General features: G+C 38.4%; 1 protein-coding gene across 1 annotated transcript in view; it reads right to left on the reverse strand.

Annotated features, from left to right (window-relative positions):
- Window positions 1-2,056: 2,056 nt before the first annotated feature.
- LOC132403376 (anosmin-1-like) overlaps window positions 2,057-18,726 on the reverse strand; it is a 133,797-nt gene continuing 117,127 nt past the window's right edge. The window contains exons 11-13 of the mRNA XM_059986794.1: window positions 16,385-16,556; window positions 5,178-5,416; window positions 2,057-2,197 (exon numbers count right to left, since the gene is read on the reverse strand). Of these exons, the coding sequence (XP_059842777.1) occupies window positions 2,057-2,197; window positions 5,178-5,416; window positions 16,385-16,556 (552 nt within the window). The remainder of the gene's footprint in view (window positions 2,198-5,177; window positions 5,417-16,384; window positions 16,557-18,726) is intronic.

Below are 18,726 nucleotides of genomic sequence, written 5' to 3' on the forward strand. Positions count from 1 at the left end.
TAAGTATGTGCAGATCATTGGGATTTTAGTTCCATTGTGGCATGGGATTTTCTTTTGTGTAAGTTCTAACTAGTCAAGTGTAATGTTGAATTAATATCCTGGAACTTAAATTTGGGAAAGAAACTGTAATTCGATCCCTACCCCACAAACTCAATTTGCTCAATTTGATTTAATGTGGGAGGGAGAGTTTGGGTCAATGTAAAAACTAGATTCCTTACAAATCTTAAAGTAACAACAGTGGAAAAATTATCAAAACATTTCTGTTTTAAAGAATAATTCATTATGAGACTTCCTCTGTTACTTTTTTCATTATTTGTAAAATACCACATATTTTTCTTCAACCATGGTCCTCTTTCTTTGGCTTTGATATTAATTATAACTGGAGTGGTTATTTCGTAGTGTACATTTTCAAAACGCACAAATGCTTCACATAAGGTTGTAATTAGTTGCTTTCTGCTTGAGCTGACTGAGATTCTTTTCAAATGTCAAAGGAAATATCTGGCATTGAACTTTCCCTTACTCAAAATACTGTTAAATACTGAGGGATTGTTACAACTTTGTTTTCTCCATCAATAATAATCTCTGAGTTTTAGTGCTGGGTACTTGTTCCTGGAAAATATATATTGTAGAATTAGTGGAAAATCACCAAATGAAAATTTTCAATAAACATTGCAGCACATGAAATGGAGAAACAGAGAGCTCAGGATTGAGTGCTATGAACAAGAACAGCTTTGTTTGGAATCCAAATCCTCAGTTATTCCATTCTCTTTGAATGTTTCTTGACACCAGATACGAATGCACCTGAAGTTTATGAAAAGAAAATTAGCACATATTTAGGGTGAGAGATGATTCAGTTGGGAAAGTTAAATCAGTGTAGTACTTATATTATTAATTGTGGGGCACAAGAAGGGAGGGGGCTAGGAATACAAGAGCATAGTTCATTAAAAGTGGTGTCACAAGTAGACAAGGCACACTCATCATCAGCCAGGACATTGAGTGAAGTATTATAACATTATGTTGCATTGCATGAGTTGTTAGTGAGGATACACTTGGACTACTATTTATAGTTTTGATCACCCTTTCCTAGGAAAGATAGGGTTAAACTGGAAAGAGTTCCAAAAAGATTTGAGGATGTTGCCAGGATGTACATTTCCACCAGGAGGGGGTGGTATAGGCAGATACATTAGGGATGTTTAAGAAACTTTTAGAGAGGCCCATGGATGAAAGAAAAATGGACGGTTACAGGCGGTGCAGAAGGGAAAGGCTAGATTGATTTTGGAGTAGGTTAAAAGATCGTCACAACATCATGTGTTGAAAGGCCCGTACTGTTCTAGTTTCTATTCCTTAGAGCATAGGAGACCAAGGAATGACCTTATTGTGGTTCAGAAAATCATGAGGGGTTGGCAGGAGATGGTAAGGAGATGGCAGCAGGATTTTCCCCCCAGGGAATCAAAAACTAGGGGTCATAGGTTTAAGGTGAGATGGGGAAGATTTAAAAGGGACCTGAGAGGCAACTTTTTCGCACAGAGGGTGTTAAGTGTTTGAAATGAGCTGCCAGAGGAAGTGGTTGAAGCACATGTAATAGTATAATTTAAGAAATACATGGATAGGGATATGCAGGGCCTTAGAGGGATATGGGGTGAGCACAGGAAATTGTGACTAGATGGGTGGACACCATGCTTGGCATGGTCTTGTTGGGCTGAATGGCATGCATCATAGTGTGCTGCTTAATGACAACATATCAAAGTACTTTATTAAATTATGACAATGAAATAGAACACGTATAAATTGCCCAAAATAAAATACACGCCGTTGTCAAATCTGTCACAGCTTTATGAGTTAGCTATAGTTTGAACTAAAAATCTCTCTTTGTTATTGAAGAAGTATTCAGTTTGTGCACTATCATTATCAGACTGTGCTGAGAATAGAGTGCAGCAGACAGTGTGTGTCTGTGACGTAAAAAGTAACCTTGTCTCAACAATTGTTATTTTCAGCTTGATGTGCACAAATAATTTGATTCACAGCAATTAGACTGAATACAAGATATGACCAACCTTTATAAGGCTATGCTGTAAACTTGTGGTGTTTGAAAACTTTTAACAGTTGCTAGGCCTTTCCCTGTTGTAGTCAGGATTCGAACCTGAATCCAATATGTTGTTGAAGGCTGAAGACTGGGGATTGTTACGAATGGTTGATCCTGTAAACAACAGAAGAACTGTAATTTATAATCTAACCAACAGCTCAAAAGCGTTTTAATATGGAATGCTGGTAAACTGATGAAATTTCCAATGGTCCCGAAATATGTTAAAGTAGCTTTTATACAAATCTCCAGCAGCAGAGGTCACTCTCAGAACACAAGAAACAAAAGTGCAGACAGGAGTAAGGGAAATTAATTAATAAAATCAATAAAACAGCTTTGACCCTCTATTGCCATTTATATTTGAATAGCTTAATGATTCTGGACAGGACTTATAGTAGAATGAACCAAATGTACTGACCAAAGGCAAGAGTCATCAGGACAGTACCAGCATATATCAGCCAAATTATGCTGGTGCTCTTTGCAACTATAAAGGTGCAATTAGCTTTAAAAACCAGTAAGTATATGTAGATTAAGGCCTTTGATTTTGCCCATAAAGAAAATGGAACATAAGCTGAATTATCAAAGATTATGCTTTTCTTATGGTAGGAATACAATCTGTATATGTTGTAGTCAGAGAGGAATGACCATTAAAGTTTCCAGGGATTGAAGTCTGTTATTGTTTTACGCAAAAACCATTTAAAATTAATCTTAATTTTAACATGAAGAGAATGTTTCCTATAGTGGGGGAGTCTAGGACCAGAGGGCACAGCCTCAAACTACAAGGATGTCCTTTGTAACTCAATGTCCTAATCTTAGACTTACGGCAAATAGTCTTTTGTAATCAGGATGCAACAGTGAGTGCAGAAAAAGGAAATTACATTTATATGACAGTTACTCTCGGTTCTATGATTAAAAATGCCTTTGCTATGGATGTACCTATTTGGTTCTATGGGTTTTTTTGTGGTTAAGACTAAAATTATGAACATCTTGTTTTAGTACTGTCCACTGCTTATTTGGAGTCCAGGACACCCTGATTGTGAGGCAGACTCCCTGTGATATAGCTTGTGAATAAAGTGAGTTTGATCCTAGTCCGCATTTATTTGTCTGATCAAGATAGTTAGCTTTGCTGTTATGCTGGTAGGCAAACTGGAACAGATCCAAGTCACATCTCAGGCAGAAGTTGATATGTTTCATCTCCAACCTCTCAAAACACTCATCATAGTGGATGTAAGTATTGTTGGAAGATGGTCATTGAAGCAGGTTACCTTGTTCTTCTTAGGCACTGGTATAACTGAAGCCTGCTTGAAGGAGGTGGGTATCTTAGACAACTGAAATGAGAGGTTAAAGCTATCAGTGGACAATCCAGTCAGTTGATCAGCACAGGCCTTTAGTATTCAGCTAGGTACCCATCTGAGTCGGATGCTTTCTGTGGGTTCACCCTCCTGAAGGATGTTCTCATGTCAGCCTTAGAGACCAAAATCACAAGGTCTTTGGGTGCTGCAGGAGTTTGTGAAGGTTCTTCCATGTTTTGATGGTCAAAGTGAGCATAGAAGGCATTGAGCTCACCTGGAAGCGAAGTCTTGTCACCTATGCTGTTTGGTTTTACTTTGTTAAAAGGTAATAGCATTCAAACCCAGTCATTGTTATCAAACATCCACCAGTTTCTCATGTTTGGTCTGGAATTGCCATTTTGCATGCAAAATGACTTCCCGGAGGTTGAACCTGGACTTCTTGTCACCAGTCCTGAATGCCTCTGACCTGGCCCTCAGCAGATATCATGGTTCACCCAGGGTTTATGGTTGGGAAAGACTCTGAGTGATTTTATGGGGCACACTTGTCTATGGCTGTATTAATGAAGTCTGTAACATCCATGGTGTATTCATTCATATCCTCTGAGTCCTTGAGCGCAGCTCATTTGCCTTCCACAATCACTTCTTTGTTCTTATCTCTTTAGCCTCTGCCTGTATTCAGGTATGAGGAGGACAGCCAAGTGATCAGATTTCCCAAAATGCAGTCTAGATGTGAAACGGTAGGCATTCCTAATCGTAGCATAGCAGTGGGCGAGTGTGTTGGGACCCCTAGTGCTGTAGGTTATTTGCTAATGATAATTGGGCAGAGATTTCTTCAAGCAAGCCTGACTGATGTCCTTGACTATGGTTCGAAATGCTTCAGGGTAGGCTGTTTCTCGTTTGGTGATGGCAGCATTTAATATCTTGAGTGCCTGGTTAACATCTGTTTTTGGTGGTAAATTGCTGTCAGGGTCAAGGAGAATTCATCACTGATTTGCTAAGTACAGGAAGTAGTCTTTCCTTAATCACTACCAAAACTATAATCATTTTTAAAACAACTGGGAATTCTCAATCAATCACTTTAAAATTTCCCGTCACATCCTGACTTTATTCTGATGAATCTACTCAAAATATTATCTGTTGGTTTCAACTTTTAATGAATGAGATAAACAGATCAAAAGAGCCACAAAAATACATTATAGGAAAGAAAGACCAAGTTGGTTATCACTGAAGTGAAGATAATTTATATTTATAAACTTTGCAAGCAGAAACTGAACCTAAATCTGCTATTAAATGTGTTCAGAGGATGAATTTATTGGTGACATCTTATTCCCAGTTTCCAGTCAGACACCCAGCTGTCTGTCTGACTGGGATCTGTCTACCTCATAGTATTCAGGGCAGCTCCATGAAACACAGATGAACCTGCTGCTGAATCCAGCAAACCCGGAGTATTTAATCTGGTTATTCTTGGTTTTTACACTGGCTCCTAAAAGAATGTCAGAAGCCAATCAAAATTAAGCGGTATTCTCTAATTTTGACCTTAGACCCAGGAATTTTCCTTGACTAAATTTTAGGCTAGTAAATTTGAGTGTGTGTTCTTCCAGACCCACTTGGTACTCATTTTGGAAGTAAAATCCTTTAAATAAGATCATTATCACTGTAGCACATATATTCTGTTTAAAGATGTCTAATATTTACCAGCATCTGTAAATAAAATAGCAAACTTTCACCATAGGAGAAATAGAAGTTGAAGGTTTTCCACCCTTCCCTGTAGTTCCCATGAGCACAGCGTCATACTGTGAACTTACTGGAGACAGTATTTGATATTGGGAGATGGACTTCTCTGGCATAACAAATGGTCTGTTAGCAGTAGATATTTCTGACCAATTCATTTGGTAACCAGTGATTAGCTGATGATGTTGGCTTGGTGAAACCTGCCAGTGAAACTCTCCACTAACTGTGCCATTTTTGACAACAAAAGTAGCAGTTATTTTTTCAACTTTTAATGTAAGCTTTCCAGGAGTTTTAGTGGATGTCTGGCGAAGACCTGAAATCCAAAACAAATGAGTGTTAGCATCTTTCACTGACCTGTTCATATCTTAACACACAAATATACATGCACATGTATTTTCTCTTACCATGAGGTTCAATTAGAAGTTATTTAAATAATCTTCAATTTAAACCAAAACTCTTGCTGTTATGCATTTAAGTGTTTCAATCTTTGTTCTTAAAAAAATTAAAGAAGAAAAACAAAAAAGATGAAGCTAATTAGAACCACACTTATTGTCTGCTGCAAGGAATAAGCACCCTCTATAGAATCTACATTCAGACCAAACCATGCTTTGTTCCCTTTTCTTGCATTTATTTATTTAGTGTATGTGAACTCATGCATCTAATTCCAATATCGCAGAATACTATCATCAATAGCATGCAATAGATTATTTAGATAATGCCCATAAATCAGCATCATGAGACATCGGTTTGTCTTCGGTCTAGATTTGAAGCTTAAAGTTTGAAAATGGCACAAAAGTATGTAGCTACCAAAAGTGATTATGTATTATAAGCCATATGAATTATCAGAAAAAAGTGATCCATCTAGCAGAATAAATGAGAGAAATCTCAGATCAAATTCCAGTAGTTAATAATAATGCCCTCCAATGTTGGACAGAGACACTGAATAAAACTCCATATTCTCTGCTGCATTACCGATTGAAGCATAAAATATTCATGAAGGACAGAACATGAAATTAACATGGATAGAATAATTTTCTGCAGTGAAGAACAGCTGCTGTGCTGCACTAGTGTTTGTAATAATCTGCTCATCCTGAATGATTTATACTGCTTGACATCTCCTTGCCAGCCACCATCCTGAAACTTGGACAAATGGCTGCATCTATTCGAAACAGCAAGTGTGCACAGATTTAAGATTAAACCCGAGATCCTTTTTACAGATTTCATTCTTCCACTCTCTAACTTTGCTATTTGAGTAATATTGTAAATATATTGTTTGATTAAGCATTGTTTATTTAAATAACTCATTACAGGTTATATGTAAACATAAGTGAATTGTATACATCATGATGCTACCATGTCATATGTGCGCAGCTCACTTAAAGTAAAAATGAAGTTAGACTCACACTCCTGGCTCTCTTGTTTTCCTTTTAAATCATTTTATGTTTTGGATTTTAAACATAACAATGGCATGAGGAAGTTTTAAATGATCCTGGGACGACTACCTACTTGTTGAAGTAGACATTTGAGTTTAAAAAAATGTAGCACGCTATCTTTGCAAGAGGCGAAGACATTTGAGTTTTAAAAAAGGAAGGAAATGGACAAATTCATGGGTTCATAAAGAGTAAGTACCAGGTGATAAAAATAATAAATGGAAATAAGGCTGAAATGGCTGGCTTCATCAGAAAGATAGACGTGTTCCATTGGACAACAGGTAACTGGCTCATCTATACTGAACAAATTGAGTAGTTTGAAGCAAATGAAATAGTCAGTGAAAAATAAGTGCCAGTTTTGTTGAGTGTATTGGATTTAGAGTCAGGTCAAGCCAAGTCACTTTTTATTGTCATTTCGACCATAACTGCTGGTACAGTACACAGTAAAAATGAGATAAAGTTTTTCAGGACTGTGGTGCTACATGAAACAGTACAAAAACTACACTGATAAAAACAGCACAGACAAAAAAAAAAATACACTAGACTACATACCTACCCAGGACTGCATAAAGAGCACAAAACAGTGCAGGCTTTACAGTAAATAATAAGCAAGATAATAGGCACAGTAGAGAGCAATAAGTTGGTGTCAGTCCAGGCTCTGGGTATTGAGGAGTCTGATGGCTTGGGGGAAGAAAGGCCTACAGTTTGCCTAGAAGTTTGACTGCTTCAACCAAACTAACCAAAATGAGCTTTGCTGATACTGTGAAAGTAATGGAGGAACATTTAGAACTGAAACCATTGCTGATTGCAGAATAATTTAGGTTTCATATATGGAATCAAAAGAAGGGGAATCCATTTCAGTTTACAAGACAGGATTGAAGAGATTGTCTGAGCATAGTCAGTTTGGTATTAGTAATGCACTGAGAGATGTTTAGACTGTGGAATCTTACAAGAAAGCATGCAGAATGGCCCCAAGCTGAAGCACAACTTACATTTTAAAGAACAGTTGAAATTGCTGTATAAATGGACACAGCAGACAAAAATGCATTTGAGTTGCAGTAAGGAATGAAAGTGAGTGTGAATAAAATTGCAACCATGAGGAAATCTGCAGATGCTGGAAACACACACAAACTGCTGCCTGGCCTGTTGTGTTCCACCAGCATTTTGTGTGAATAAAATTGCATTGTCTGAACAGAAACCAGACTGGCTGAACAAATTCTGTTACCAATGCAGCAAGGGCTCACATACATCAAACCAATGCATGTTTAAAGGTAGCTTGAAGAAGATAAAACAAAGCAGGACACATATAAAGAACATATTGGGCAGGCATGAATAAATGGAATACACAAGGAAGAGAAAAAGATCAAAAGTCAAGTTGCAGTTTCAAAAAGAGAAGTAATCTGCATGTTGTTGATGAAAAGACTGATAATATGAGAGTGACGCAGATCTACAATGTGAAGACTAACAATAGACAAGCAATATGCTTACACCAGAAGTGAATGGCAAATTAATTAAAATGGAATTGTACACTGGCTCAGCTGTCTCAGTCATTCCACAAAATGAGTTTGAAGAGCATTTCAAAGATACTGAACTGAAGCCTGGAGATAGCCAAATATGAACTTATACTAGAGAAAAGCTAATTCCTTTGGGAATGACAGTCATAACAGTGAAATACAGCAACTACATTGAGCTTGTATGTGGTGAAAACATTAGGGCCAGCATTGTGGGATTGTGATTGCCTAAGACAACTACAACTTCTATGGAAATCCATTTACCATATGCATGCCACATCCCTGCAAAAAAGCCAACTGAAAGTGATTTAAGAAAGGTATTGGTGTCTGGCCCTGTGGCTCAGAAGGGTAAGGAAAAAAAGAAGGCAGCAGTAATAGGGGACTCTATAGTTAGGGGGTCAGACAGGCGATTCTATGGATGCAGGAAAGAAACACGGATGGTAGTTTGCCTCCTAGGTGCCAGGGTCTGGGATGTTTCTGATCACATCCAAGATATCTTGAAGTGGTAAGGTGAGGAACCAGAGTCGTGGTACTTATTGGTAACAATGATGTAGGTAGGAAAAGGGAGGAGGTCCTGAAAATTGACTACAAGGAGTTAGGAAGGAAGTTGAGAAGCAGAGTCTCAAAGGCAGTAATCTCACGATTACTGCCTGTATCACGCGACAGTGAGTATAGGAATAGAGTGAGGTGGAGGATAAATGTATGGCTGAGGGATTGGAGCAGGGGACAGGGATTCAGATTTCTGGATCACTGGGACATCTTTTGTGACAGGGGTAACATGTACAAAATGGACTCCTCTGGGTGTTTTTTATAGACCACCCAATAGTAACAGGGACAGCGAGGTGCAGATATGGAGACACATTCTGGAAAGGTGTAATAATAACAGGGTTGTTCTGGTGGGAGATTTTAATTTCCCAAATATTGATTGGTATTTCCCTAGAGCAAGGGATTTAGATGGGGTGGAGTTTGTTAGGTGTGTGCAGGAAGGTTTCCTGACACAATATGTAGATAAGCCTTCATGAGGAGAGGCTGTACTGATCTGGAACTAGGAAATGAACCTGGTCAGGTGTCAGGTCTCTCAGTGGGAGAGCATTTTGGAGATAGTGATCACTATTCTATCTCCTTTACCATAGCATTGGAGAGGAATAGGAACAGTCAAGTTAAGAAAGTGTCTAATTGGAGTAAGGGGAAATATGAAGCTATCAGGCAGGAACTTGGAAGTATAAATTAGACACAGATGTTCTCTCAGGAGAATGTTCTCTCCTAGAAGATTATAAGGCTAACAGGAAGGAGTTTAAGAATAAAATTAGGAGAGCCAGAAGGGGCTATGAGAAGGCCTTGGTGAGCAGGATTAAAGAAAACCCCAAGAGCCAGAGGATAAGACATGAGAGGATAGGACCAATCAAGTGCAATAGTGGAAAAGTGTGTATGGAACCGGAGAAGATAGCAGAGGTACTTAATGAATACTTTGCTTCAGTATTCACTAAGGAAAGAATCTTGGCAATTGTAGGGATGACTTACAGTGGAGTGAAAAGCTTGAGCAAATATACATTAAGAAAAAAATGAAAATGGCAGAATATAGTATTTATGGTAAGAATTTTGGCAGTGTGGAGGATCAGAGGCATCTTGGGGTCTGAGTCCATCAGACACTCAAAGCTGCTGCGCAGGTTGACTCTGTGATTAAGGAGGCATATGGTGCATTGGCCTTCATCGACCATGGGATTGAGTTTAACAGCCGAGAGGTAATGTTACAGCTATATACGACTCAGGTCAGACTGCACTTGGAGTACTGTGCTCAGTTCTGGTCACCTCACAACAGGAAGGATGTGGAAACGATAGAAAATGTGCAGACGAGATTTACAAGGATGATGCCTGGATTGGGGAGTATGCCTTATGAAAAAAGGTTGAGTGAACTTGGCCTTTTCTTCTTGGATCGGTGGAGAGGTGACCTGATAGAGGTGTACAAGATGATGAGAGGCATTATCTGGTGGCCCAAGAAAGATCAGCAGATTGACCATCTTGCCATGCACTGTTCAGGAGGCCAACATGTTCAGATGCAGTGCCTCTCCATTCCTGTGGATGACCTACATTGCTGTTGCAGAGGATCTATGGGTTTTGCTGGACCATTCATGGCACAAATTTCTTAGTGGCAGTGGATGCATCTATAAAGTAGTGAGAAGTATTCCCAATCTGCTCCACTATAGCCTTGTACACTGCTGATGTGCTGAGAAGGTTTTTCGTGAAGACTGGTGTTCCAGAACACTTAGGATAATAGATAAATATTTGTGGTGGAACAGTTCCCGTAATTCCTGGAAATGAATTGAACAAGACGTGTTACATCTGCACCATACCATCCAACTACAAATGGCTTGGTGGAAAGGTTTGTCCAGAGTCCAAAGAACACTGTCAGTAGAAGCTCGCCAGTTTCCTTCTTCAATATCAAAATGCAGCACACTCCATAACCAGCTAATTCTTTTCCTGGCTCATCCCTTATTGTCCATCTAAATGAGAGGGTTAACATATGAGGAACATTTGACCGCTCTTGGACTGTACTCCTTGGGGTTTAGAAGAATGAGGAGGGACCTCATAGAAACATTTGGAATGTTGAAAGGCATGGACAGAGTGGATAAGGCAAAGTTGTTTCCTATGGAGGGGGAGTCCAGTACGAGAGGACATGACTTGAGGATTGCAGGGGGCCCATTCAGAACAGAGATGCGAAAACATTTTTTTAGCAAGAGGGTGGTGAATCTATGGAATTTGTTGCCATGGGTGGCAGTGGAGGCTAAGTCATTGGGTGTATTTAAGGTAGAGATTGAAAGGTATCTGAGTAGTTAGGGCATCAAAGGTTATGGTGAGAAGGTGGGGGAATGGGACTAAAGGGGAGATTGGATCAGCTCATGATGAAATGGCGGAGCAGACTTGATGGGCTGAATGGCTGACTTCTGCTCCTTTGTCTTATGGTCTTAAGGTCTAAATAATTAATTATGGTTTATATGTAAAAATAAGTGAATTGCATACATCGTGACACGACTATGTCATACGTGCGTGCCTCACTTAAAGTAAAATATGATGTTAGATTTGTATTCCCGGCTCTCTTGTTTTCCTTTCCTATAACTAGACTACATTTTGGAGTTACAAAACATAACAGTTAGTGATGTGATTTTTGGGTATGGTGACGTGGTGGTTGTTACAAAACTAGTAGACAGAGTTCTGGACTGTTAGTCCTGAGGCATGAAATCAAACCCCACTGTGGCAGCTGAGGGGTTTAAAATCAAGTAATAAATTGAATCTGAAATTGATCATGCTGTTTCAGTAAGGGTGAAATTAGTGGAATTCATGTTAGGTTGAGCCCTTAGCTCCCACTGGAGCATAGACCTCCCGCCTCCATCATCCTCTAAAGTTGATGGTATGGTTGGAGTTCATCAATGTTTCTGTAATCCATTGTATCCACTTTACAGGGGATTGGCCTGTATAGCTTCACCAGAGCTCTGTTGGTTGGGCTTACCCATTTCTACCTCTCATAATGGCGACTTCGGAAAGTTAAATGCATCTAGTTTTCTCATATTCTTCAACAGTGTTCACAACGAGCCGTTTAAAAATATGCCTTTGTCCAATTTTCCATTTTTACATCTTGTAACCAGTTTGAATGGGATGAGGAGCAGTACCCCAAGTTGAATTAGTGAACATCAGAATGTTGACTATATTTCTGATGATATTGACTGAATAACACTTTAACTAGTTGTTAGAGTGGTATGGTGGTTTATATCAGAATTAGTTAAACTGCTTAAGAGTATGTTACATTGAATAAAGAACAGTACAGCACAGTAGAGGCTCCTCAGCCCATAATGTCCATGCTGACTATGCTAAATTTAAATAATTCTCTTCTGCTTGCATATTCTCCACGTCTCTGGATTCCCAGTTAATATGCCTAAATGCCCCTTAAAAATTACTATTGATTCTGCTTTGACCAGTCCCCCTACCTGATACTTTCCAGAAACCTACCACTCAGAAATCTCGTTAAACATTTCCCCTTCACCACAAAGCTATGCCCTTTAGTATTTAATATTTCCACCAGAAAGATTCTTGGCTATCAACACCTCTCCTAATTTGAATTGAATTGACTTTATAACTTACATCCTTCACATACGAGGAGTAAAAATCTTTATGTTACATCTCTGTCTAAATGTGCAATGTGCAGTTTATAGTAATCGAAATACTTCTACCAGGTCACCACACAGCCTATGATGCTCCAGAAAAAACAATTCAAGTTTATCTAACCTCCCCCTTTCACTAATATATTCCAATATAAGCTACATCTTGATGAACCTCTTCTCCACCCTCTCTAACATTTCCACATCCTCCCTGTAAGGTGCTGACCAGAACTACATATTAAACTCCAAATCTGGCCTAACCGAAGTTTTATTCATCTACAATATGACCAGCCTGAACAATTAAGGCAGATATGGCACAGACCTTCTTTTTCACTATATGCACTTGTGAGGGTGCACCTTGAGATACCATTGTTTATCAATGCTCCCAGAGGCCATGCCATTTACTGTATTATTCTCTCTCACATTTGACCTTACAGAGGGCAACACCTCACAGTTACCTGGATAAAACTCTATTCACTATTTCAAACATGAAAAAAATCTGCAGATACTGGAAATCCAAAGCAACACACACAAAATGCTAAACCCAGAAGGTCAGGTGGCATCAATAACTCTCTAATTTTTGTCATCTGTAAACTTAATAATTGTCCTACTTTCATTGTTGTGTGTCATATATATATATATACACACATAAATGCTATCACAAACAACAGCGATCTCATTACTGATTATTGTGTACACCTTTGATCACAGTTGTCAAATCAGTATAACACCATTATTCTGTCTTTTGTGCCTTAATCTTATGGATTAGCCTATCATGAGGGACCTTGTCAAAAGTTTTACGAAGATCCAGGTATACAACATCCATTGTCTTTCCCTCATCATTCAACTTTGCCAACTCTTCAGAAAACTCAATCAAGTTTGTAAGACCTAACCTCCTCCACACAAAACCATGTAGACTTTCCCTAATAAACTTATGATTTTCCAGATACTCTTCTCAAGAATTTCTCCAATAACTTCCTCACCATAATAAGGTTGAGCAACCTATAATTTCCTAGTTTGTTACTATTGTCCTTCATAATCAGAGCAAAAATAATGGCTATTCACCAGTACTCGAGGACCTTACCAGTGGTGAAGAATTCAGCAAAATCCCCAGCAATTTCCGCTCTTGCCTCCCCCAATAACCTGGGATAAATCCCATCAAAACCTGCAAATTTATCCACCATATTTTTCATGAGTCCCAACACCTGCTCCTACTTGATATTAACATACCCTAAAATATTGACATTCCCCTCTCTGATCACACAGCACAGATATGAAAGCCTCTTTCTAGATATCCAATCTGGTTTCCACTCTGTTCGAATGTAAACAAGGTGGGAAATTGAAAATCTGATTGGATGAGGACTAACCAATCACAAGGGATGAAGCACAGGGGTATAAGTACCACTGGATTAGACATGCCCCCCCCCCCCAAAAAAAAAAGGCATAGCAATGGCAGGAGGATTAGAAAAATGAATTAAAGGGAAGGCATTTCTTTTCTAGTCACCCACTAGTTAAAAAGGTCTCAGACTGTTACTCTTTAAATTGTAGAGATATTGTGAAATTAACAAGACTTAGGTTGGGGCATTGTGGGCTAAATTATTACTTAAAGATAATAGGAAGACATCCTATTGAATTATGTGACTGTGGTAGTCCAGAAACAGTTCAGCATGTTTTGCTGAGTTGTAATCGATATAAAATTGAGAGAAGCATATAGTTCAAGAGGCTGTCAGACTTAAATTTATTTTGTTTTTCTGTTAAATCTTTGTTTGGCCACCAAGAGAACCACCATCTGATTGAAAAGTTTATTATTCTGTTTCTATGAGCGACTAGTGTATACTGTACTAAAGAATTTGAGTTTCTTGAAACTCTGTAACTAATTATACATCCTGCGGAGGGCAGTAATATGCCTAGATGCGTCTAAACTGCCAGAAATGGAAGAAGACGAATGCCCAGGCATCATCCCTGAAGAAGATGGCAAAGTTTGTCATTATCAGTTATAATCAATACTGTACCCGGAAGAATTTATAATCAATACCTGAGCCCAAGAAGAATTTATTTGAACGTTCGAATCTTTTATAAAATTTGTATTTACCTCTGCGTAACATGGTTATGTGCTAATACTGATGTTACAGGTAGAAAACACAGTTAGACCATAAGACATAGTAGCAGAATTAGGCCATTCAGCCCATCGAGTCCTCTTTGCCAATCCATCATGGTTGTTTTATTAGCCCCCTCAATCCCATTCTCCTGCTTTCTCCCCATAACTTCCAGCATCCTTACTAATCAAATACTGATCAACCTCCACTTTAAATATAGTTAATGACTTGTCCTCCACAGCCATTTGTGGCAATGAATTTCACAGTATCATACCCTCTAGCTAAAGAAATTCCTCCTCGACTCTGTTCTAAATGGACACCCCTCTATTTTGAGGCAGTGCCCTCTGGTTCTAGACTCACCTACTATAGGAAACATCCTCTCCATATGCAGATCTTTCAATATTTGACAACTTTCATTGAAATCCTCCCTCATTCTTCTAAACCAGCAAGTACAGTCCCAGAGCCATCAAATGCTCCTCATATGTTAACCCTTTCATTCCAGGGATCAGTTTCTTGAACCTCCTTTGGACACTCTCCAATGCCAGCACATCTTTTTCTTAGATATGGGGCCTAAAGCTGCTCACAATACTCCACCAGGGGTGGTGTGGTGCAGCATCCAGACTGGAGCTGATATTACTCTCCAGTGTTCACTTGGCAGAAGACAAGCCAAGCTCTATTGTGGTCAACTGCAGATTTCTGCAGCATTGATGACTCGCGTTTTGGACCCTTTTATTGCATGACTGTATCTTACTGATACATTTATGTGCTTGTTATCTTGTACATGCGATATGTGCTTTGTACTGTGTGTGACTTGTGTGACTGTTGGTACTGTGTTTCCACTTTGGCCCTGGAGTAATGATGTCTTGTTTGGTTGTATTCATGTATGGTTGAATGATAATTAAACTTGAACTGAATTGAATTGAATTGAAGTGCAGTCTGAATAATGCCTTGCAAAGCCTTAGCATTACGTCCTTGCTCTTATAATCTAGTCCTCTCAAAATTAATCCTAACATTGCATTTGCCTTCCTTACCACCGATTCACCGTACAAGTTAACCTTTAGAGAATCCTACATAAGGACTCCCAAGTCCCTCTGCACCTTTGATTTTTGAATTTTATTCCTTCTAACGAAGTGTATGACCATACACTTCCCTACACCATATACTATCTGCCACTTCTTTGCCCATTCTCCCAATCTGTTTATGTCCTTCTGTAGCTTCCCTGCTTCCTCAATACAACCTGCCCCTCCACTTATCTTCTTATCATCTGCAAACTTGGCCACAAAGCCATCAATTCCATCATCCAAATCACTAATATATAATGCGAAAAGAAGTGGTCCCAATACCAACACCTGCGAAACACCAGTAGTCACTGGCAACCAACAAGAAAAGGCAGTCTTTATTCCCACTCTTTACCTCTTTTATGCATACTAGTATCTTTCTGGTAACACCATGGGTTCTTATCTTGTCAAGCAGACTCATGTGCAGCACCTTGTCAAGGGACTTCTGAAAATCTAAGTAAACAGCATTCACTGACTCTCCTTCTTCTATTTTGCCTGTTATTTCCTCAAAGAATTCCAACAGATCTGTCAGGCAAGACTTCCCCTTAAGGAAACCATGCTGAGTTTGGTCTATTTTATCATGTGCCTCCAAGTATCTTTGTGTCCTCCAAGTTACGGGCTAACTCGCCTGTAATTTCCTTTCTTCCCTCGCTCTGTAAAGAGTGGCGTGACACTTGCAATTTTCCAATCTTCCAGAACCATTCCAAAATCTAGTAATTCTTAAAAAGACCATTACTAATGGTCTTATGGTCAATTACTAACACAATCTCTTTAGTTACCTCTTTCAGAACTCTGGGGTTGAGCCTATCTGGTCCAGGTGATTTATCTACCTTCAGACCTTTTGCCTTCCCAAGCATCTTCTCTTTAATAACAGCACCTACCCTCACTTCTGCCCCAACACTCTTGAATTTCTGTAGACTGACGCAAAAACTGATTGAAGTAGTATGCACGAGGCACAGGATGGAATGCAAGTTTGTTAGGAAAGCTTAGCCAGAATCACATGACAACCATATTGCAAGATCTTTTCAAACATACCAGAATTTGTACAAAATAGACGTTTTAACACTTTGGCTGTAATGGAACTGCTGCAGTGAGGTGTTGTCACATAGATCACAGACTGTGGAGCCTGCCCCTGGAGAGTGATGGGTTGCACTGTCACCTTATATTCACAAGCAAATAACAGACCACTGATAATGAAGTGTGTGCCCTGAAGGAAGAAAAGAAATACATAGCAGGATGAAGAATATATATTTTTGCTTTCCCATTTTAATTCAACATCTGACGCAAAGAGAAGCAACTGATAAAGCTGAACCGTGTCTAATCTTTAACAGACAGCAAAAGCAAATGAAACAATCTGTGCCTTGGCTTCATATATGTTGATGAGTAGCCTCAATCATTTCAAACACATCAGCAATCCTACATGCGAGTTATGCTGAAAATTATGATTTAGAAAATTTACATATTTAGAAAAATAATTAAATAGGTCAATTTCATGAAAACAGCAAGAATTACATCAGACCGTATAGGATACCTGTTCAATAGTGGAATTAAGGTGTGAGGTGAAATTAACTTAAAGAACCTCTAAATTGCTAAAAATAGACAGTTCTGGCCATCTGTCGTTGGGAAAGCACACTGACGCAGGACTGTGATATTCAGTTTTGTGAAAATTGTTATCCTGGATAGATGGGGAGGCCATATACCTAAAATGATACAAAATTCTGTAATGTCAAAAGAACAAAGGAACAGTCGACATTTTGCACTAAGCACATCCTATGATTGTAAACTCAGGGACTATTGGATTGCTGCAGTGGAGAGATGAGAGGCAGTAAATTATCTTTAAGAGATCTACCTAATTCAGGTTCATAGTGATACTCCAGAACTCCCTTATGATAGTCTTTAAATTTTGCAGAACCTGCTTCTACATGAGTGTGGCCTGCAGATGGTGCAGTTAAGCCTCTAGTCAATGAAAATCTAGAAATAGCATCTAAACACAGATTGCACATTGCTGGAAGCCACAATATATTTCCTGATCTGATGTGCATTATATACCAAAGTTAATATTGTGCTCTTTGATTTTCATTATTGCTTGTTTTGTAGAAATTGGGTTACAGAGCACAGAGAAGCCTGGAGCCACCCAAGTTCAATTCTGGGCATAAGAATGCAGTGAGCCTTGAACCTCATATTAACACTGCAAAGTGTATGGTTAAATTGTTTTTGGAACATTTGAAGATGTAATGTTTTCTTAATATTGTAAAAAGTAGAGTTTATTAAAATTATTTGTTGTTTTTTTAGTAAGGAAGACAAACTAAGTCTTCATCATTTTGTGTGTATTGCTTATGATTTCTAGCATTTGCAGAATCTCTTGTGAATATCATAGACAGGATATTCTGTAATCTACTTTAAGATTTACTTAATTTTGGCACTTTCTTCTTTTACATTTTCTTCCATTTTAGGTTGATTTGCACCAATTGAATACTTGGCTATAGATAAGAACCTAACTTCAAACTGATACCTGTCCCAGTTCAACAGCAAGCCTGCATCCTACCTCAACACCTTCAAACACATTCTGCCAAACTGCCTGTGCACACATACACACACTTAAAATGTAATAGAAAGAATGCTTTTTGTGATCAAAAGACCAGTTTTTTCTATATGACTAAATAACTTACTTTACTAGTTAGCTAAATCCTCTGTCAGCATAAGGATGATGGATGCATAGACTGAGTTCTTTAAACAGTGTTGTATGATAAGTTTCAGTGAGCAAGTGATCCATCTGTATTTTATTATAAACAGATGCCAACTTCAAACATGTTGTAATATGACCAACATTACTTGCTGCAATTTCACAGTAAACTGTGAAAATAGAAGCAATGCCCTTGACAATTGACTAACTTACCATCATAAACTAAGGATATTTTGTCAAAATTTGTCCAGGAACAGAGCAATTCATAATAGAAAGCTCTAACCACAACATTTAATGAAGAGTTCCTTATTCAGTTTTGTTATAAGTTATAATTCAAAGGATTTTGTTTCAATCCCACCTATTGTACAGGTTGAAATTTATTACTTGTTTTAAGGAGAAATATTACAATTTAATACACAATTAAAACACTAAGTGGTAGGAAGTGAATTGCAAATGTGCCTACCACATGAGAAAAATGAATGACAATTGGTTGAAGTCCAACCACATATTTATATGGGACTTAATTAAGGATGAATTACAACATTCCCTTCAGGAAGACAAAAGAAACAATTAATTGGATAATAAGCCAACTAAACAAATAGATATTTTCATGTTGCTTTAAGTTTACCAAATAAATTTTACAAAACAGCTTTTAATTCACACAACAAAAATCTTTTGAAGTCATATCAAACTG

This window comes from Hypanus sabinus, chromosome 2 (genome assembly GCF_030144855.1).
Source record: "Hypanus sabinus isolate sHypSab1 chromosome 2, sHypSab1.hap1, whole genome shotgun sequence".
Classification (NCBI taxonomy): domain Eukaryota; kingdom Metazoa; phylum Chordata; class Chondrichthyes; order Myliobatiformes; family Dasyatidae; genus Hypanus; species Hypanus sabinus.